Source organism: Myotis nattereri, assembly GCF_964212035.1.
Source record: "Myotis nattereri genome assembly, chromosome: 8".
NCBI classification, from domain to species: Eukaryota; Metazoa; Chordata; class Mammalia; order Chiroptera; family Vespertilionidae; genus Myotis; species Myotis nattereri.
Window position 1 is genome coordinate 2,900,158 of NC_138083.1, and position 22,156 is coordinate 2,922,313.

Consider the following 22,156-nt stretch of genomic DNA (forward strand, 5'->3'; position numbering starts at 1 on the left):
GGGGCGTGCAGGAGGCAGCCGATCAATGACTCTCTCTCATCATTGATGTTTCTCTCTCTCCCTCTCCCTTCCTCTCTGAAATCAATAAAAATACATTAAAAAATAAAAATAAAATAAAAATCAATGGGAAAATGTCCTCACAAGAGGACTAACAAAAAAAAAGAAATACGAACAGAAACAAATTATGTCAATTGCATACTGTGACCCAGTGAGGGAGGGAGGAGGCGGCCCGAGCAGCCCTGCAGGCCGCATGCCCCGCACACTCCAGCTTCGCTCTGGGAAGCACGGCCAACGCGCAGCCCGGGAGTGGGGTGTGTTTCTTCCGGTGGCACAGTGATTCTGAAACAACCGACTGGGTAGTTGAGGCTCAAACGAGTGAGTAAAATGTTGAGGAACATGGCAGCGGGTTTTCTCACTCAGCATGGGCAGGCGCCCAGGGGAAGTGCAGGCCCGGGACAGAGGAGGCCCCGCACACGGAACACGCAGGCAGGAGCACCGTGAGCACCTGGTCCCGTGGGGACATACAGAAGCAGGAGATCTTGCATGAGTATTCCAGCCAGGGAATGGGAGGCGCCAGGTGGTGCAGGCGTAAACACTGCAGGATCATTCATTCAGGGAGAACTGTCAATGGAGGCCACAAATCACTTAAGGATTACAAACAGGAAAACAGTGACTTCACAGGAGAAAGCCTGGCTGTCACCACTTCACCCAGGAAAAAGTCAGTGTCACCGTGAGACTGACAGATGTTGGATGTGCGACCTGATGGCTGACCCCTGCCCGAAGTCCACAACTGGGAGCTGTGAGGACCAGCAGACAAACCCAGCCTGCAGGACATGCACCACTCACTGTAACTGACGTTCTCTTCACGGACTCCAGGGAAAGGCTGTCCAGCCTACAGCCAGAGCCACAGGCCCAGGCAGGGCCCAGCTCCCGCACAGACCAGCCGGCCCGGTCATGCTTCAGGCTACAGTGACAGCCGAAAGTCTCCTTTGGTCTGTCCGTGAGACAAGACTGCAGTATCTGCGCTGATTTCCTGAGCAGGTCACCACACTGCGGCCACAGGAGCACCCTGGTCTCAGGAGGCACCTGCACCTGCACTGCCCACATGACAGGGAGGCTCGTCCAAGGGGGCAAACCTTAGCAAGGGGGAGTCTAGGTGACGGGCAAGAGGTTCTTTACCAGCAAGTTGTCTGCAAATTTGACATGATTTCAAAATAAAAGTTACATGCAACAAAGGTGAGCACTTCAGAGCAAGACAAAGACATGAAACAACACAACTCAGGTTTAAAAACTCAGAAATGAAGTGACGGACTCACATGGAATGAGAAGGAAAGTAAAGAATCATTTTGGAAATGAGGATTGAATGAGAAGGAACACAGAAGCAGAAACAGGCCACAATCAGGGCCTTAGAAATTGCAGGCAGAATAAGGAACTCATACAACCCAACCAAAGGAAGTCAAACAATACAATTAAAAATGGGCAAAGGACCTAAATAAACACTTCTCCAAAGTGGGCATACAGATGGCCAAGAGACATGAAAAAATGCTCAAAGTCACTGATCATTCGAGAGATGCAAATTAAAATGACAATGAGGTACCACTCACACCTGTCAGAATGGTTACCATCAACAAATCAACAAATGACAAGTGCTGGCTTGGCTGTGGAGAAAAGCAAACCCTAGTACACTGCTGGTGGGAATGCAGACTGGTGCAGCCACTATGGAAAACAGCATGGAGTTTCCTCAAGAAATTAAATATGGATCTGCCATTTGATTCAGTGATCCCACTTCTAGGGATATCTATAATAATAAAAGCGTAATATGCTAAATTAGACCAGACAGCCGAATGACCTGCCAGATGAAACCAGGGCTGCGAGGGCCGAGCCCCTTGCATGAATTTCGTGCATCGGGCCTCTAGTATCCTAAGAAACCCGAAGCACAAATCAGAAAGGATGTGTGCACCCCTATGCTCACAGCAGCACAATTTACAATAGCTAAGATCTGGAAACAGCCCAAGTGCCCATCAGTAGACGAGTGGATAAAAAACCTGTAGTACATTTAACCATGGAATACTATGCAGCAATAAAAAGAAGGATCTCTTTTGGACAGAAGGAGATTGGACTTTGGGTGGTAAACACACAATGCAATATACAGATGATGTATTATAGACTTGTACAATTCAAACCTATATAATTTTATTAATAATGTCACCCCAATAAATTTAATTTTTTTTTCCCAATAAATTTAATTTTAAAAAGAGAGGTAAAAAAGATATGCTGGCCCGGGAGAACCAAGATGGCGGCATAGGTTAACGCCGGAGTTTGCTGCTTTGAACAACTACTTCAAAAGTGAAACCAAAAAACGGAAGGGACATCACCCAGAACCACAGGAACGCTGGCTGAGTGGAAGTCCTACAACTAGGAGGAAAGAGAAATGCATACGGACACTCAGAGGAGGCGCAGTGCTGAAGTCAAATTCTGAGGTGCGGAGTGCGCGGAGCGGGCTGGCGGCGGAGGGCGCGGTTGGCGTTTTCAATCGGGAGGGAGTCGCAGACTCTGAGCTCCAGATACAGGCGAGTCTTTAGGGACCCAGACTCAAACGGGAGAAGCGGGACTGTCTGGCTTCGGTCAGAGCGAGTGCAGCTTTCTCTCCAAGGTTTGCAGCGGGTGCTGGGACTCAGAGAGGCAGAGCCCCTGGGGACAGGACTGAGAACCGCCATAACTGCTCTCTCCGGCCCACCCTATTGATCCTGTGCGACCCGCCCCGCCCAAGCCCTGCACAGAGGCATTTGCCGGATAGCCTCAGGCAAAGGCTCTCCCTAGAGGACAGAAGTTCTCTCACTGCAGACACAGCTGATTTTCATAGCCACTTGGCCTGGAGGTCAAACCCTCCCTGGTATTAGCTACAACAATCAAGGTTTATAAGACTGCGCACAAAGACCACTAGGGGGTGCACCAAGAAAGCATAACAAAATGCGGAGACAAAGAAACAGGACAAAATTGTCAATGGAAGATATAGAGTTCAGAACCACACTTTTAAGGTCTCTCAAGAACTGTTTAGAAGCCGCCGATAAACTTAATGAGATCTACAAGAAAACTAATGAGACCCTCGATCTTATATTGGGGAACCACCTAGAAATTAAGCATACACTGACTGAAATAAAGAATATTATACAGACTCCCGACAGCAGAACAGAGGAGCGCAAGAATCAAGTCAATAATTTGAAATGCGAGGAAGCAAAAAACACCCAACCAGAAAAGCAAAATGAAAAAAGAATCCAAAAATGCGAGGATAGTGTAAGGAGCTTCTGGGACAGCTTCAAGCGTACCAACATCAGAATTATAGGGGTGCCAGAAGATGAGAGAGAGCAAGATATTGAAAACCTATTTGAAGAAATAATGACAGAAAACTTCCCCCACCTGGTGAAAGAAATGGACTTACAGGTCCAAGAAGCGTGGAGAACCCCAAACAAAAGGAATCCAAAGAGGACCACACCAAGACACATCATAATTAAAATGCCAAGAGCAAAAGATAAAGAATCTTAAAAACAGCAAGAGAAAGAAACTCAGTTACCTACAAGGGAATACCCATACGACTGTCAGCTGATTTCTCAACAGAAACTTTGCAGGCCAGAAGGGAGTGGCAAGAAATATTCAAAGTGATGAATACCAAGAACCTACAACCAAGATTACTTTATCCAGCAAAGCTATCATTCAGAATTGAAGGTCAGATAAAGAGCTTCACAGATAAGGAAAAGCTAAAGGAGTTCATCACCACCAAACCAGGATTATACGAAATGCTGAAAGGTATCCTTTAAGAAGAGGAAGAAGAAGAAAAAGGTAAAGATACTAATTAGGAACAACAAATATGCATCTATCAACAAGTGAATCTAAGAATCAAGTGAATAAATAATCTGATGAACAGAATGAACTGGTAATTATAATAGAATCAGGGACATAGAAAGGGAATGGACTGACTATTCTTGGGGGGGAAAGGGGTGTGGGAGATGCGGGAAGAGACTGGACAAAAATCGTGCACCTATGGATGAGGACAGTGGGTGGGGAGTGAGGGCGGAGGGTGGGGCGGGAACTGGGAGGAGGGGAGTTATGGGGGGAAAAAAGGAACAAATGTAATAATCTGAACAATAAAGATTTAATTAAAAGAAAAGAAAAAAAAAAAAAAGAAGGATCTCTTACCCTTTGAGGCAGCATGGAGGGACCTGAGAGTATCATGCTAAGTGAAGTAAGTCAGTCAGGGAAAGACAAGTACCACAGGATCGCACTCATATGTGGACTCTAAGTAACAAAATAAGCCGATGAACACGGAGGATCCAGAGACACGGAAGCATGGAGCAGAGTGTGGACTCTCAGAGGGAAGGTGGGGAGGGTGGGTGGGTAGGAGGTAATCCCCAAAGACCTTGTATGAAAATATGCATAACCCATGGGCACGGACAATAGGGTGCTGAAAACCTGGGGCGGGGGGTGGTGGCTGGAGGGGGTCAATGGGGGAAAAGGGGGACATATTTTAATACTTTCAACAATAAAGATTTAAAAAAAGAAAAAAAGAAACTGCAGGTGGATACAAACGTCGTTATCTCCCTGTCGCACACCTGGAACTCAATCAAAGAAAAAGAAGTCAAAGAAGCCAGAGAAAGGAGGACTGGAGAGGGGAGCTGACTCCGGCGAAGCGCAGACGCAGGGAAACAGCCCAAACACACAGCTTCGGGACATGCTGAGAAAGCACATCACATACAGGGCAACACTGATCAGAAGAATCCAACCGAGACAACAGAACCGCTGGGCTTTAAAGATAAAATCCTAAAAGGACTCATAGCTTCTGAAATAAACTGCATTTTAAAATTAGCCAGGTTGAAGTCATCCTAGGTAGCCTGCTTCTGGACAAGTGCCTGGGAGCCCTCACATTCCTCAGACGCGGGTCCAGGTGCTGCCTGTGGCTGGCTGAGGAAACCGGAAGCAGGAAGGGCAGGTCACAAGGCATAGCTGGGGCAGGCCTGAGCCCTGTTCAGGACACTGCAAGGCCAAAGCTATTTTCCTGATGATAATGCGAGTAAGTGACAATCACACTATCCTATTTGCCTTTTTATCTCTTGTTATTTCATAAATATACATACAGTGCAATCTCCAGAGGCTGCATGTGGGAGGCAGATAATGACCCCCAACACGTCCAGACCCTGATCCCTGGAACCTGTAAGAATGTCACCTTTCATGCCAAAAGGGCCTTCACAGGTGGAATGATGTTAAAGGACCTGAGATGGGAGATCATGCTGGGCCTTCAGGTAGGAGGGAGGCAGAGGGTCAGAGGAAAGGGGACAACAGAGCAGAGGTCAGAGGGCTGTGGGGCCCAGGGCTAAGGATGCAGCACTTCTACAAGCTGGGAAAGGCCAGAAACGGGGTCTCCCAGAGTCCCAGGAGGAAGACGGCCCTGCCAGCCTGTTTGGGACCTGTGAGAACCACGGGAGAATCAGGCTGTGTTGCTTTAAGTCACTGAGTCTGTAGTGACTGTCACAGCAGCAGCCGTGACCAGGACCCAGCTCGATAGGGCTGCCACAGCAAATCCAAAGCACAGTGTGAGGTGCACCTTTCTTCCCTCGTCCAGACATTAGAGAGATTAGCCAAACTGTGAGACACTGTCACTCTTCTAATTTTTAAAAAGTATTTTTCGCCTCGCCGGTGTGGCTCAGTGACTGAGGGTCGACTTATGAACCCAGAGGCAGTGGTTCAATTCAGGTTGTGGGCCCGATCCCCAATGTGGGGCGTGCAGGAGGCGGATAATCGATGATTCTCTCTCATCACTGATGTTTCTCTCTCCCTCCCTCTCCCTTCCTCTGAAATTTCAAAAAAAAAAAAGTCTGAGCCTCAGGCCTCAGTCTGAGTCTCTCTCTTTTTTAAAAAAAATGTATTTTATTGATTTTTTTACAGAGAGGAAGGGAGAGGGACAGAGAGTCAGAAACATCGATGAGAGAGAAGCATCCATCAGCTGCCTCCTACACACCCCCCACTGGGGATGTGCCCGCAGCCCAGGTACATGCCCTTGACTGGAATCGAACCCGGGACCCTTCAGTCTGCAGGCCGACGCTCTATCCACTGAGCCACACCAGCCAGGGCCAGTCTGAGTCTCTTACCAAGATTTAAAAATTAAATAAATTTTTTTTTTTAAAGTTTCCATTTTCATTGCTCACACAGTATCCAGAGACATAACTCACATAAACCACCTTTAGCCAGATTTAACGTAAAAGGGTCCTGAAGCCACAAAGATTGAGAACTCCAGCGCTAAACAAACAAATGCCATTTACAAACTCTCCATCTCCCAGGGCAGGTGTGTGTGGGTCGGGGAGGCTGGGGACGCGCCAGGAGGGCAGTCAGCGTGGGTGAGAGGTGAGGGGCCACCTGGCCTGCTCCCTGTGCAGCCCGTCCACGTGTGTGATCACAGAGGGACGAGGACACGAGGCCGTCCACACCACCTGGGCCCCACGCCCACGTGAGGACACAGAACACCTGATCACGTCCACAGCATGAAGCATGAATGCTAAAAAGCCGGGAGCAACTGCTGGAAACACCACCACAAAGTAGGCTGGCCTCACAAACCTGGAGTCCTCGTTACCACTAACAAAGGCCACGGAGAACTTGTGGACACACTATCACATCCATCAAAGGTTTCTCCATAAACCAAGATTACTGCTGCCCGGGGAAAACCCTGGGAACAAACCTAGGAGTAGGTGGCACGTGGACCATGCTCGCAGATCATTAAAAACGTCTCCATGGCCCTAGCTGGTTTGGTTCAGTGGATAGAGCGTCGGCCTGCAGACCTAAGATCCCCAGGTTCGATTCCGGTCAATGGCATGTGCCTTGGTTGCAAGCCCAAACACCAATCCTGGTTGGGGCGCGTGTGGGAGGCAACCAATCCACGTCTCTCTCAGATCGATGTTTCTCTCACTCTCTCTCTCCTTCCCTTCCACTCTCTCTAATAATCAACAGAAAAATATCCCTGGGTGAGGATTAACAAAAAACCACGTCTCCACGGTTAATACATTTGTTGTCACTTTTACACAGCACATGGGCTGGGAAAGGATGCAAGGTCTTCAAAAAATGCCAGAAGGGTTGGGCAGAACCCTGTGAGGCCCTGGGAAGTCTCTGGAAGTGTCCCCAGATGCCAACGTGCAAGGGCCTTGGGAAGACAGCCACTGGGGCAGACCTCACCCGTCCTCGGTGTCCTGCCTATAAGCTCACCTGAGTTGGCGTCTGCGCTGAACTCCAGGCGGAGCTCCCCCTGCTGCGCTGCCCTACTCTGTTCCTCCAGGACCTGGTCAATGACGTCCAATCCAGAGGCCACATCGTGGGGTGTCAGATCAAAGGACGCCGACTCCTCGCACATCTTCTCCTGAGAGGCCAAGCACGCAGTGTGACATGAGCAGGAGCTGGGCCTGGGGGTGCAGCGCTAAGGAGAGTGGGGAGCCCAGCCCTACCCACAGGCTCTGAAACTAGGTCACAAACATCCCACGATAGCAGCCTAGCCCAGCCAGCAGCCAAGCCCAGCCAGCAGCCTACCCACTCAGCAGCCTAACCCACTCAGCAGCCTACCCACTCAGCAGCCTAACCCACTCAGCAGCCTACCCACTCAGCAGCCTACCCACTCAGCAGCCTAACCCACTCAGCAGCCTACCCACTCAGCAGCCTACCCACTCAGCAGCCTAACCCACTCAGCAGCCTACCCACTCAGCAGCCTAACCCACTCAGCAGTCTACCCACTCAGCAGCCTACCCACTCAGCAGCCTACCCACTCAGCAGCCTAACCCACTCAGCAGTCTACCCACTCAGCAGCCTACCCACTCAGCAGCCTAACCCACTCAGCAGCCTAACCCACTCAGCAGTCTAACCCACTCAGCAGCCTAACCCACTCAGCAGTCTACCCACTCAGCAGCCTACCCACTCAGCAGCCTAACCCACTCAGCAGCCTACCCACTCAGCAGCCTAACCCACTCAGCAGCCTACCCACTCAGCAGCCTACCCACTCAGCAGTCTACCCACTCAGCAGTCTACCCACTCAGCAGCCGAGCCCAGACCAGTGTTTGAGGCTACTTCGAGCAGCCAACACTTCATAAATGGAAATTTCCCATTAAAATCTAGATTTCTGGCTGCTCTCAAAGTCAGATCTGGTCCATAGGCAGGAAGTGCCTGGAGCTGAGTGGGGCTGAGGGCTGCCACCCACACTGGACACCGAGCCGTCGTGGAGCCGCCCCCACTCCAAAGCATGAACACGGCTGCCTGGCAGCCTCCCTCCCGGGCCTGGTCAAGGCCACTGCTCCTGGGAACACAGGCCCTGGCAGAGGCCACATGCTGACTGGGGGCGCAGGCGACAGGTCTGCTTGGTCCTGACATTCAGGGCCACAGGGCTGGGACACAAAGGTCTGTACTGCTCTCTGCGGGGAAGAGGCGGGGGGAGGGAGGGAGGGCGTGGGGAAGGCCACCAGCACTCACCACATTGTGAGCTTCATCGAAGATCACCACCGTCCCCTTCAGGTCGATGCCGTGTGCCCGGCGACTCTGCGGGCGGGAGAGGATGCAGGGCTGCAGCGGAGCGGGGCGGCCACTGCCCCTCAGGGCCCTGGAGGCCAGGAGCAGAGGCTCAGGGCGCACAGCCCTGGCGGGCCTCAGTCCCATACCACCCGGGACACACGGCAGGCCCTCTGATACCTGCTGCTGGGTGGCGGCGAGTTGTAGCCACTGGGCACTGCCCACCACCACTGAGCTGGACATCAGGTGTGTGTCCTAGTGACACGTAGCACAAGGGAGCAGGCCGTGACCCTTTGCCACAGCAGGCTAAGCAGCCACAGAATGGAGACCACTCAGCACCTGCCACGGGGTGCACTGGTGGAGGTGTTTACGCCCCAGGTGTGGGGCGGGGGGGGGGGGGGGGGAGTCACCTGCAGAGGGGTCTGGCATCCGTACTTCTTTTCAGCTTAATCTTAATTCTCATAAAATAAAGTGCCCATTTTAAGTGTGCCATCAAGAGGTGACATCCCTGCCGTATGACCCCCTCTTCCTATGAGCAGGGACCAGGACTGTGGGGTTAGGCAGGGGGCTCCTGTGTGGGCGTGCTCTCCCAAGCCCACGCAAGTGGCTGCGTGGAGTGCAGGTCACCCCTTCTGATTGCTCGTAGCTGTTCTTGGGACACCAGCTGTTGATGGACAGGGCTGGCCCTGGCTTTGGTGAGCGTTAAACTTGCCGACACCAATTTTAGCTCTTCTGACTCAGCCATTTCGGTGGGAACGCAGGGCCACCTGCCTGTGGTCTTCGTGTGCAACGCCTGAACATTTTCTCTTTTTATAATTCTTTATTGTTGACCGTCTCCAGCCCGCCCCGCCCCGGCGTTCCCCACCCTACTGTCCCTGCCCATTGGTTATGCATATTTGCACACAAGGTCTTTGATTGGCTACCTCCCACCCACCCACCCTCTACACCTTCCCTCTGAGATCTGCACTCTGTTCCACACTTCCATGTCTCTGATCACTCCGTTTATCAGCTTATTTTGTTAGATTCCACATATGAGTGCAATCATGTGATACTTTTCTTTCTCTGACTTATTTCACTCAGCATGATACTCTCCAGGCCCCTCCATGCTGTCTCAAAGGGTGAGAGATTCTTCATTTTTACTGCTGCATAGTATTCCATGCTGTAAACGTACCACAGCTTTTTTATTAACTCGTCTACTGATGGGCACTTGGGCTGTTTCCAGATCTTAGCCATTGTAAATTGTGCTATGAACATATGATTCTTTCTGATTGGTATTTCAGGTTTCTTAGGATATATTCCTAGAAGTGGGATCACTGGGTCAAATGGCAGTTCCATATTTTTTGAGGAAACTCCATACTGTTTTCCATAATGGCTGCACCAGTCTGCATTCCCACCAGCAGTGTAAGAGGGTTCCCTTTTCTCCACATCCTCACCAGCACTTGTGATACCTCATTGTTGTTTGATTTGCATCTCTCGGATGATCAGTGACTTTAAGCATTTTTTCATATGTCTCTAGGCCAACTGTATGTCCTCTTTGGAGAAGTGTCTATTTAGGTCCCTTGCCCATTTTTTAATTGGGATGTTTGTCTTCCTTTTGTTAAATTATATGAGTTCCTTATATTTTTTTGATATTAGCCCTTTGTCAGATGTATCTTTGCCAAATATGTTCTCCCATACAGCAAGCTCCCTTTTCATTTTGTTGGTTTCTTTTGCTGTGCAGAAGCTTTTCATTTTGATGTGGGCCCATTTGTTTATGTTCTACTTAGTTTCTTTTGCCCTAGGAGATGTATCTGTAAACATATTGCTACGAGAGATGTCTGCGATTTTGTTGCCTATGGTTTCTTCTAGTCCTTTATCCATTTTGAGTTTATTCTTGTGTATGGTGTAAGTTGGTGGTCTGGTTTCTTTTGCATGTATCTGTCCAATGTTCCCAGCACCATTTATTGAAGAGACTCTCTTGTATGCTCTTACCTCCTTTGTCAAATACTAATTGAGCGTAATGGCTTGGGTTGATTTCTGGGGTCTTTGCTGTGTTCCACTGATCTGTATGCCTGTTCTTGTGCCAGTACCAGACCGTTTTGATGACAGTGGCTTTGTAGTATGACTTGAAATCTGGTATTGTGACTTCTCTGGTATTGTGTTCTTCTTTCTCAACATTGTGCAGCTATTCGGGGTCTGTTTTGGTTCCATATAAATTTTTGGAGTATTTGTCCTAGCTCTGTGAAATATGCTGTTGGTATTTTAATAGGGATTGTGCTAAATCTGTAGATTGCCTTGGGTAGTATGGACATTTTAATGATGTTGATTCTACCAATCCATGAACATGATATGTTCTTCTACTTGTTTATATCTTCTTCTATCTCTTTTTTCAACATACTGTAATTTTCCAAATACAGGTCTTTTGCTACTTGGTTAAGTTTATTCCTAAGTATTTTAATTTTTTTGTTGTAATGATAAATAGAATTGCTTTAGTTTCTCTTTCTGAGAATTCATTACTGGTGTATAAAAAAGCCATCGATTTTGAGGGGATGATTTTGTATCCTGCTACACTGCCAAATTCATTTATTAAATCTAGTAGTTCTTTGATGGAGTCTTTAGGGTTTTCTATGTACAATATCATGTCATCTGCAAATAATGAGTTTTACTTCCTCCTTTCCAATTTGGATGCCTTTTATTTCTTCTTCTTGTCTGATTGCTGTGGCTAGGACTTCCAGTACTATGTTGAATAGGAGTGATGAAAGTGGACATCCCTGCCTTTTTCCTATTCTTTGGGGAAATGGTTTTAGTTTTATCCCATTGAGTTCACTGTAGGTTTGTCATATATGGCCTTTATCATGTTGAGATATGCTCCCTCTATTTCCACTTTGCTGAGAGTGTTTATAAAAAGTGGGTTTTGGATTTTGTTGAATGCTTTTTCTGCATCTATTATATGATTTTTGTCTTTCAATTTATGTGATGTATCACATTTATTGATTTACAAATATCATACCAGCCTTGCAACCCTGGAATAAATCCCACTTGGTCATGGTATATGATCTTTTTAATATATTGCTGGATCTGATTAGCTAATATTTTGTTGAGGATTTTAGCATCTATGTTCATCAGGGATATTGGCTTGTAATTCTCTTTTTCTTTGTAGTATCTTTATCTGATTTTGTAATTAGGATGATGCTGGCCTCATAAAAAGAGCTTGGAAGTGTTCCTTCTTCTTGCAATTTTGGAATAGTTTGTGGAAGACAGGTGTTAGTTCTTCTGTGAGTGTTTGGTAAAACTCTCCTGCGAAGCCATCTGGACCCAGGCTTTTATTTGCTGGGAGTTTTTTTCATTACTGCTTCTATTTCCTCAGTTGTTATTGGCCTATTCAGGTTTTCTGATTCTTCCTGATTCAGTTTTGGGAGATTGTATTTTTCTAAGAATCTGTATATTTCATCCACATTGTCCACTTGTTGGCATATAGTTCTTCATAGACTTTTCTTACAATCCTTTGTATTTCTGTGGTGACGGTGGTTACTTCTCTGCTTTTGTTTCTGATTTTATTTATGTTTCTTGATGAGTCTGGCAACTGGTTCATCAATCTTGTTTATCCTTTCAAAGAACCAGCTCTTGGTTTCATTTCTTTCTTTATTTAAATATATATTTTATTGATTTTTTTACAGAGAGGAAGGGAGAGGGAGAGAGAGTTAGAAACATCGATGAGAGAGAAACATCGATCAGCTGTCTCCTGCACACTCCCTACTGAGGATATGCCCTAAACCAAGGTACATGCCCTTGACCGAAATTGAACCTGGAACCCTTGAGTCTGCAAGCCAATGCTCTATCCACTGAGTCAAACCGGTTAGGTCTCTTTCTTTCTTTCTTTTTTTTTTTTTTTAATATATTTTATTGATTTTTTACAGAGAGGAAGGGAGAGAGATAGAGAGTTAGAAACATTGATGAGAGAGAAACATCGATCAGCTGCCTCCTGCACATCCCCCACCGGGGAAGTGCCCGCAACCCAGGTACATGCCCCTGACCGGAATCGAACCTGGGACCCTTCAGTCTGCAGGCCGACGCTCTATCCGCTGAGCCAAACCGGCTTTGGCTCTTTCTTTCTTTTTTAAGTTTTTATGTTATTTATTTCTGCTCTAATCTTCTACTTACTCTGGGGTTTTCTTGTTTTTCTCGTTCTAGTTCTTTAAGTTGTAAGATTAGTTTATTGCTGATATTTCTTGTTTTTTGAACAAGCACTAGGCCTGTAGTGCTATGAACTTCGCTGACAGGACTTCTTTTTCTGTGTCCCAGAGATTTGAGGTTGTTGTGTGTTTTCATTTGTTTCCAGGAAGTTTTTTATTTCTTTCTTGACCTTGTTGGTAACCCATTCATTGTTTAATAACATGCTATTTAGCCTCCATGTGTTTGAATGTTTTTGGGTGTTTTTACTATAGTTGATTTCTAATTTCATTCCACCGTGATCTGAGAAGATGCTTTATATGATTTCAATCTTTTTGAACTTACAGATACCTGTTTTGTGTCCTAACATGTGGTCTATCTTTGTGAATGATCCATGCGCACTTGAGAAGAATGTATATCCTACAGCTTTGGAGTGAAATGTTCTATAAATGTCAATTAAATCCATCTGATCCAGTATGTCCTTTAGAGTGACTCCTTAATTTTTTGACTGGAAGATTTATCCAATGAAGTTAGTGGGGTGTTAAAGTCCCCTATATGACTGTATTGTTTTCGATTTCTCTGATAAAGTCCTCTAGAACTTTTAATATATTTAGGTGTGCCTATATTGGGTGCATATATGTTTACCATGGTTACCAGTATATCCTCTTGTTGGAACAATCCCTTTAGTATTATGTGACCTTGTTGTCTCTTGTGATGGCCTTCATTTTGAAGTCTATTTTGTTAGTTATGAGTATTGCTACTCCAGCTTTTTTTCTTTTTCATTTGCATGGAAAATTTTTTCCCATCCCTTCACTCTCATCCTGTGTGAGTCTTTTGTTCTAATGTGGGTCTCTGTCTGGTAGATAGCAAACAGTTGGGTCATGTTTTTGTATCAATTGAGGTACCCTATGTCTGTCTGTCTATATTTTTTTCCCCCCCAGAGAAGAGAAAGAGGAAGAGAGAGATAGAAACATCAATGATGAGAGAGAATCATTGATCGGCTGCTTCCTGAATGCCCCCCACTGGGGACTGAACCATCAACCCAGCATGTACCTTTGACCGGAATTGAACCTGGGACCCTTCAGTCCCCAGGTCAATGCTCTATCACTGAGCCAAACTGGCTAGGACTACCTAGTCTTTCTATTATTATTATCTTAAGTTTTACATATGTCTCCTTTTTCCCCAATTGCCCCCCCCCAACCATTCCCACCCCGGGCAAGCCCCCACCACCCCAGTGTGTGTCCATTGGTTATGCTAATATGCATGCATACAAGTCCTTTGGTTGCTCTCTAACCCCCTTACCTCCCCTGCCATTTGTCTCAGGATCTATTTTTGTTCATCAAACTGTGTTGATCATTATATCCCACATATGAGTGAGATCATGTGATAGTTACATTTCTCTGACTGGCTTATTTTGCTTAGCATAATGCTCTCCAGTTCCATCCATGCTGTTGCAAATGGTAAACGTTCCTTCTTTTTTATAGTGGCATAGTATTTCATTGTGTAGATGTACCATAGTTGTTTAATCCACTCATCTGCTGATGGGCACTTAGGTTGTTTCCAAATCTTAGCTATTGTAAATTGTGCTGCTATGAACATATGGGTGCATACATCCTTTCTGATTGGTGTTTCTGATTTCTTGGGATATAGTCCTAGAAGTGGGATCACTGGGTCAAATGGGAGTTCCATTTTTAACTTTTTGAGGAAACTCCATACTGTTCTCCACAGTGGCTGCACCAGTATGCATTCCCACCATCAGTGCAAGAGGGTTCCTTTTTCTCTACATCCTCTCCAACACTTGTCGTTTGTTGATTTGTAGATAATAACCATTCTGACAGGTGTGAGATGGTACCTCATTGTTGTTTTGATTTGTATCTCTCGGATGATCAGCAACTTTGAACATGTTTTCATATGTCTCTTGGCCTTCTGTATGTCCTCTTTCATAAAGTGTCTACTTAGATCCTTTGCTCATTTTTTGATTGGATTGTTTATCTTCCTTTTGTTAAGTTGTATGAGTTCTCTGTAAATTTTGGAGATTAAACCCTTATCTGAAATAGCATTGGCAAATATGTTCTCCCATGCAGTGGGCTTTGTTGTTGTTCTGTTGATGGTTTCCTTTGCTATGCAGAAGGTTTTTATTTTGATGTGGTCCCATCTGTTCATTTTCTCCTTAGTCTCCATTGCCCAGGAGAAGAGCTGTGTGGGTAAAGATATTGCTATGACATGTTTGCTACTTGCTGCCTATGGAGTCTTGTAGGACTTTTATGGTTTCCTGTCTTACATTTACTAGTAAGTCCTTTAGCCATTTTGAGTTTGTTTTTGTGTATGGTGTAAGTTGGTGATCTAGTTTCATTTTTTTGCATGTATCTGACCAAATTTCCCAGCACCATTTATTAGAGAGTCTTTTTTTTTTTTTTTTTTTGACAATTATTTAAGACCTTTATTAACAGGTGCTTGCAGTTTGTTGACTTTTTTGAAAAAATCAAGCTGTAAACTTTTATTACAAATTAAAAATGAGGTTCTTAAAAATCTCAACTTGACCAGATATGAAACAATTTAAAAACCTTTAAAGGTGTATTGAGAAAAACCAGGCTTTTTTTTTTTTTCTTAAAAAACACGTTTGTCATTACCAAAAAGAGACATCTTTAGATAAAAATAATAAAAACCCCATGCTGCATAGATAATGCAGATAGTTCTAGTTATCTGGTCAACAGGCAAAAAGCAAGCACTTAAGGTCTTCAGCTCCAATCTTTTGTTCATTTCTTATTGCTGGAATTTCATATTTCTTCTTGTTGGATGACTAAACCGGATGATGGTAAAGATGGTAAGCCGGCATTTTTTACTCAGCCCCGCCCTGCTCAGCCTCGGGAGCGGACGAATTCTCAGCTGGTGGATCGGCTGCTTTTGTCTCTTTGCCATCTTGTGGTTTAGGGTTTTCTGGGCGTCTGCGTCGGTAGTTGAAGTTGCGGCGGTACCGACGTTGAGGTGGCTGCTGACCCTGGGTCTCATCTCCTTGATTTTCCTTATCTTCTTCATTGCCGTCCTCTCTAGGCTGTCTTTGGCGAGGAGGGCCCCTGCGGAATCGTGGTCTGTAGCCCCGATACATATTCTGTCTCACTGGTCTGCCTTGTTCTCCTGCACCCTGGTTGTCAGCACCCTCCATCACTTCTCCCTGTACAGGAGGGTTGGAATACTGTGGTCGACGCCCATAGGGTCTCCGCATGTAGTAAGGTGGGAACCGTCGCCTGCGATAGGGCCGGCGCTGTTGGGCCTGGCCTTCGGGAGCACTCTCTGATCCCTCATTCTTCTCCCCACTCTCACTATTCTGGTAATTCTGCTGGTAATTGCGTGGAGGACCCCTGCGACGTGGATAGCGTCTATAATGGTTACGGTCTGCTGCATATTTACTGCCTTGTACTGGAACTCCACCAGGGCCTGTAACATTTGCTGCCTCCGCACCCTTTTCTCCTTCAACAACATCAAACTCCACAGTCTCTCCATCTCCTACACTGCGAAGGTACTTCCTGGGGTTATTCTTCTTTATGGCAGTCTGGTGTACAAATACATCTTCCTTGGTGTCATTCCTGTTGATGAAACCATATCCGTTTCTTACATTGAACCATTTTACTGTTCCCAAAACCTTCGTTGCGATGACCTTCTTGTCCCCGCCGGCAGGCGCCGCCGATGTGAGGCCGCCCGGGCCGCCGCTCCCTGCGCCGCTGCCCGTAGTGCCGGGCTTGGTGTCGGCGGCGCTGAGGGTGGGGGCGGCGGGGGGGGCGGCGGGCGGCTGCTGGGTTTCGGCCTCGCTGCTCATGGTTGCGGTGATGGTGACTGGGGCCGGCTGTGGCAGCTGCGGCTCCTCCCGGGGTGTGATGGTAACTAGGCCGGCGGCGGCGGTGGGGCTGCTCAGGGCTCTCTGGGGTCCGCTCTCCGCTCCCGCTACCGATCGAACTCTATTAGAGAGTCTTAACTCCATTATATGCTCTTGCCTCCTTTGTCAAATATTAATTGAGCATAATGGCTTGGGTCAATTCTGGGTTCTCTGTTCTGTTCCATTGGTCTATATGTCTGTTCTTGTGCCAGTACCAGGCAGTTTTGAGAACCATGGCTTGGTAACACAGCTTGATATCTGGTATTGTGATCTACCTACGTCTATAGACTGGAATATTTAACCCATTTACATTTAAGGTTATTATTGATAGGTACTTATTTATTACCATTTTAATTCTGTATGCCTAGGTGTCTCTATTTCTTTCTCTCATTACAGCAGTCCCTTTAGCATTTCTTGTAATGCTGGCTTGGTGGTGATGTACACCTTTAGCCTTTTATTGTCTGGGAAGCTGTCTGTTTTGAATGATAGCCATCTGAATGTGGTAATCTTGGTCTCAGATCCTTGGTTTCCATTACCTTGAGTAATTTGTGCTATTACCTTCTAGCCTGTAGAATTTCTGATGAGAAATCAGGTGTCAGCCTTATGGGAGCTCCTTTGTAAGTCTGCTTTGCTCTTGCTGCCTTTAAGATTCTCTCTTTGTCTTTAATTTTTGGCATTTTAATTATGATGTGTCTGGGTGTGGGCCTGTTTGGGTTCTTGCTTGGGGTCGTCTGTGCCTCCTGAACTTGCGTGACTTTTTCCTTTACCAGATTAGGGAAGTTTTCTGCCATTATTTTTCAAATACATTCTCTATCCCTTTCTACCTTTCTGACTCTTCTGGCACACCTACTATTTGAAGATTGTTACGTTTTATGTTGTCCCACCGCTCCCTTGAGGTGTCCTCTTGTTTTGTTTTTTCTTTTTGGTTCTATGATTGATTTTTTCAACTCTTTCTTCTAATTCACTGATTCAATCCTCAGCTTCCCCTAATCTGCTGTGTATTCCTTCCAATGTGTTCTTTATTTGTGTTATGTCATTTTTTATCTCAGACTGTTCTTTTTTCAGTTACTATATATTTTTTTCATACCGTTGAGCATTTTTACCATCATTACTCTGAACTCTGTTTCAGATAAATTTCTTATCTCTGTTTCATTTATCTCTTCTTCTGGTGACAAGGGCTACACATATTTTGGGCACAGCCCTTTGAAAGACAAATGTACCAGGAGTACTTTCTCCCTTTCTGTGACCTGCCTTTGAACTTTCTTAATTTTCCTAACTCTTTCAAAGACTCAAGGCTTTAAATTGTGGTGAAGTCCCATTGATCGATTCTGTCCTGTGTGGGTGGTGCCCTGGTTGTCCGGGTGGAGAAAGCTCCCGACCACTGCAGTGAGCCCAGGTCTCCAGGAGGCTCAGCTTCATGCCACAGGAGGTAGTTAAGTCCTGGGGGAGACCCACTCTTCCAAACAGACATCCAGCTACTCCAGTACCATTTTTGGGGAAAAACAAACAAACAACCCTTCCCTTTCCTTTCCCACAGAGATATCTCAGCCAGTCTCTATGGGTCTGTCCTGGACTCGATGTGCATGTGTCTGCAGTGAGTCCAGGAGTCAGGAGTGGGAGCTCCACCAGCCTCTTTGTCAGAACTGCCCTGCTCTGAGATCATTACATCCAGGAAGTCAGCTGAGGTATCACTGCCTTTGGGTGCCCAGGCCCAGTCTCCAGGTTAAAAGCAAGACTTAGGAGAATCACGCACAATCCTCGGCAAACCACCACTCTCTGCTCCAGAGTCCGGCCTCGCGGGGCTCCTGCTCCTCCCCTGCACCCTCTCCAGCACCCGCTTCAGCAGCGGCTCGGGCTGCTGTTCCTGAGGCCATGGCCCTCATGCACCACCAGCTCCCATGCAGACTCTGCAGGAAGTCAGAGCCCACAGGCTGGCTTTCCTGCTAGCTGCCTCCCCGCACCGAGACCTGTGCCTGGCAAAGGGCGCTGTCAGCATGATCCCTGGGGCCCAGTCGATGCTGCAGCACAGGGCACATCGACGGTGCTTCCACGACATGGAGCATCAGCCGCTGGACACAGGGGAGTGTGATGCGATGCCCCTGCATTAAAACAGGAGGACATAGCACCCCAAAGGCCAAACACGGTGACACTCCAGTCCGGGGCTAAAACTGACTGCCAGACGAGGGCAGGGACGGTCCAGCTGCAGCCCTGCGGTCTCCTTGCTGCCCAGCCAGCTGCTTAGAGCTGGTCACAGTGAACCCTGACCAGTGTGCGACACCAGGTCCTCCCACACATCTGCTGGTCTGAGCGAATCTCTAGCCCCAGAAGCTGAACCAGCAAAGGCTAGACAGCCCCTCACAAGTCCAGGGACACCTGGGGTCAGGAATCATCCTACAAGGCTGAGGCCTTACCTTGGCATCCAGCAAGTAGTTGTAGGGCATGAAGATGATGTCAGCCTGCTGCTTCAGATTCCGGGACAGGTAGTATGGGCACAGCCTGGGGCACAGGGGGAGGACATGAGCCTCACACGGCTGGGGGTTCAGGACATGCATCAGCAACCCTGGGCCACAGTCTGAGGCTGGGCTGGATGCTGCATCCTCTGATGGGCATGGGGGTGGGGGAAGTGGAACATGTGTTCAACTCTGGGAGTGGATCACCTATTTATAAACTTACAAAAACAAGAAAACCCCAACCCTGTTCTGAGTAGACTGGTGAGGGACACAGAAACAAACAGTCCTGTCTCATCACAGCATGGAGCCCTGATGCTCAGAAGTTTCCAGCGACGATCACAGAAGCGGCAGGTAAGTGTCCAGTGGAGGGCTGAGCCCAAGGCAGGAGGGTCAGCACCATGCCCCTTGGCCCCCCAAATCCACACCACAGGAGCACAGTGGGCGGTCCGCTCCCCAGCAGTCACTAGCAGGCTGAGTGCAGGGAAGGAGGGCAGTTCCATTTCTCTCTCTATTCCTCCGAATCGTTCATGTTTTTTATACTGAACAACTGTTAAGTTTCATGATTAAAAGATGAAACAGGAAAGAAAAGAAACGTGTGTGTCTGCAGGCGGCGGGAGGTCCCAGCCTGGAAGGCTGTGCAAATGCGACCTGAAGGGAGGGACTTACTTGTGCCTGTTCCCACTCTTGACCAGGTCCTCGATGTCCAGGATGGGGGTGGCCAGGTCCTGCTCTAGGCTCTTTTCTGGGGACACAGACAGGAGTAAGCACACACCCTTTGGTCCTCTGAGTCCCCTGACCTCAGGATGGAATAGCTCCTACGAAGCGGGCAGAAGGTGTGGTCACCCCAAGACGATCCTTCCGGGCAGGACTGGGGTGCCCAGCCACCTGGAGTCTCACTGCAGAGAATCCTTGACCGATGGGTCTCAGGGCTCCCAGGAAGGGTTCTGAACCTGAAGTGACCCCGTGGGAGCCCTGCTCTGCACCCCAGCCTCCCAACCTGGGGCAAAGGAATCTGCTGGGAACGACTCTAACCCAGGGAGGCCAGGGCCCTGGCTGGCAGGATCAGAGGTCTGTGACAAACACCCAGAGTCTCGGGACAGCCATATGTGGAAACAACCCCTGGCTCACGGCCCTCCTGTGGCAGGTATCAGGCCAGCCCTAAAGTGCAGAGGCCAGAACACACGGGGCCTTCATCAGTGACACAACCCCAAAGTGTCCCCAGGAACAGCAGGCGAGGGGGAGGAGGAAGAGCCATCCACTCCACAGCGCCATAGCAACCGATCAGCAATCCGCAGTGCTGGGTGGCAGGCCAGCCACCAGCTCAGCGACCTGATGAGGAGGGAGCAGGGAGGGCACCCCAGGCTGACTGGTGAGGAAACACTACATGTGCCCCTCACCCCAATGCAGGCTGGACAGGTTCCAGCTCTGCATCTCTCCTTCCTCCCACACAAACCTCCCCTCCTCCCAGGACCCCTGGCCTCTCCCCACTTCTCTCTCCCTTCCAAGGGCTGCGCAGCTGCTGGAGAAACCCTCACATCCCATGGGCAGGGGCAGGGGAGGCTGAGCCACAGCAAGGACCCTCACGTTTATGGTGAGTAGACCCAACAGCACAGGCGGCAAGACCCAGGCAGAGCAGGTGGGCTGGGGACCAAGGAGGAGACATGAAGCCCAGAGCCAGCAGGCCAGCTGGGGCGGCATCCCTTGCCTGCCACGCAGAACCTGGGGCAGTGGGGATGGGGCCGCAGCCCACCGGCCAGCACAAACCAAGCTGGCACTGCCTCTGCCGTGAGCAGAAAGTTCCCCTCAGTCCCCACCCCTTCTGACCTCCTCCCCTCCCTGCTCAGGGACCCTCCAGGGAGATGGGGGGCAGCGCAGGTGAAGGACCCAGCAGGTGAAGGCTAGGCCAGCAGAGAGGGTGAGCTGACCCACAGCAGCCGGGAAAGGTGGCTGGCTAGAGTGGTCCCCACCCAGTGCTGCTCAAGGCTCTGGCAATGGAACCTGCACCTGCCTCCTTTACCGGGGATGATGTGGACAGGGAGGCAGCCCTGGGGGAAAGCTCCACCGACCTTGATGGGTACAGTGCCAGGGCCCACACGAGGCTGGACTGAGGCGGGCGGGCTACGAGCAGAGGGTGCACCAAACAAAGGGGAAGAACGCCTACCGTGCGGCAACACCCACAGCCCCGCGCGGCACCACCCACAGGCCCGCGCGGCACCACCCACAGGCCCGCGCAGTAACACCCACAGCCCGAGGAGCCGCAGGCAGCAGGGCAGGCTGCACTCCACTGGGCCATGCCCCTTCACTGCCTTCCCCAGTGTCCTCACTGCCACCACAGACCCCAAACCTGCAAACAAAATCGGGTGAGGAGCGAGTTCCAGGAGCTTGGGTCCAAGTTTCAGGCCAAGCTCTGCAGAAGACGCCGAGGAAGGCCTGAGCCCATGCCCACATTGGGCACACACTCCACCCGTCACTCCAAGAGGCAGGGCACAGGGACATCGGCTGGGGATGTGGGGGCCTCCGGCACAGGCCTCTGGGAGCAGTGCTGTCCTGACCCTCTTCCAGCAAGGCCCACACACTGGGCACTCCACACCTGGACAGACGGTGGCCGCTAATGCCTGGAGAGTGCTCTGAGCCCATGTCACCTCTGGGTTAGGGTTTGAATTTCACCCCTGAAGCAGGAAACAGAGGGAAGCTTGACCTTGCCCTGCCCCCCACGCCATAGAGCCCTGACCACAGACAGGAAACTGGAGGCCACTCCAGAGGCTGTCCTGCCACCACCTCTGGAAGAAGCCCGACAGACAGGAGGGGCAGCCCCAGTGGAGAAACAGATGTGGAGGCGAGGGTACTGGTGCTGACCCCTGCACTCTGGGCAGCAAAGTCAGCAACAGGAGACGGGCTTGCCAGGCCACCAGCACCTCCGTCACACACACCAAGCCGCGCCAAGGCAGGCTGCTGCCACCAGCCCTGGGCTCATCGCTGCACTCATCTCTGCATGAAGCATTCACCTCACAGCACACAGGCTGGAGATGTTGCTGGGACTCGAGAGGCCACACCCACGCTGTGACACATCGCAGGGAAAGGACACACTGCAAACTCCCCCAAAGGGAGAAGTACGCGGAGGGGTCCGGGAGCCCAGACACAGTTTCCAGAACCCTCC

The 22,156-nt window shown here is 48.9% G+C and overlaps 2 protein-coding genes across 2 annotated transcripts in view; both read right to left on the bottom strand.

Annotated features, from left to right (window-relative positions):
• RTEL1 (regulator of telomere elongation helicase 1) overlaps nucleotides 1–22,156 on the bottom strand; it is a 47,835-nt gene that overhangs the window by 15,937 nt on the left and 9,742 nt on the right. The window contains exons 7-10 of the mRNA XM_081097361.1: nucleotides 19,666–19,741; nucleotides 18,961–19,045; nucleotides 8,494–8,559; nucleotides 7,246–7,396 (exon numbers count right to left, since the gene is read on the bottom strand). Of these exons, the coding sequence (XP_080953487.1) occupies nucleotides 7,246–7,396; nucleotides 8,494–8,559; nucleotides 18,961–19,045; nucleotides 19,666–19,741 (378 nt within the window). The remainder of the gene's footprint in view (nucleotides 1–7,245; nucleotides 7,397–8,493; nucleotides 8,560–18,960; nucleotides 19,046–19,665; nucleotides 19,742–22,156) is intronic.
• On the bottom strand, nucleotides 15,104–17,681 carry LOC308523414 (Y-box-binding protein 1-like). Its single transcript, XM_081097369.1, has one exon. The coding sequence runs from the start codon at nucleotides 16,652–16,654 to the stop codon at nucleotides 15,518–15,520; it is 1,137 nt and encodes a 378-aa protein (XP_080953495.1). The 5' UTR covers nucleotides 16,655–17,681; the 3' UTR covers nucleotides 15,104–15,517.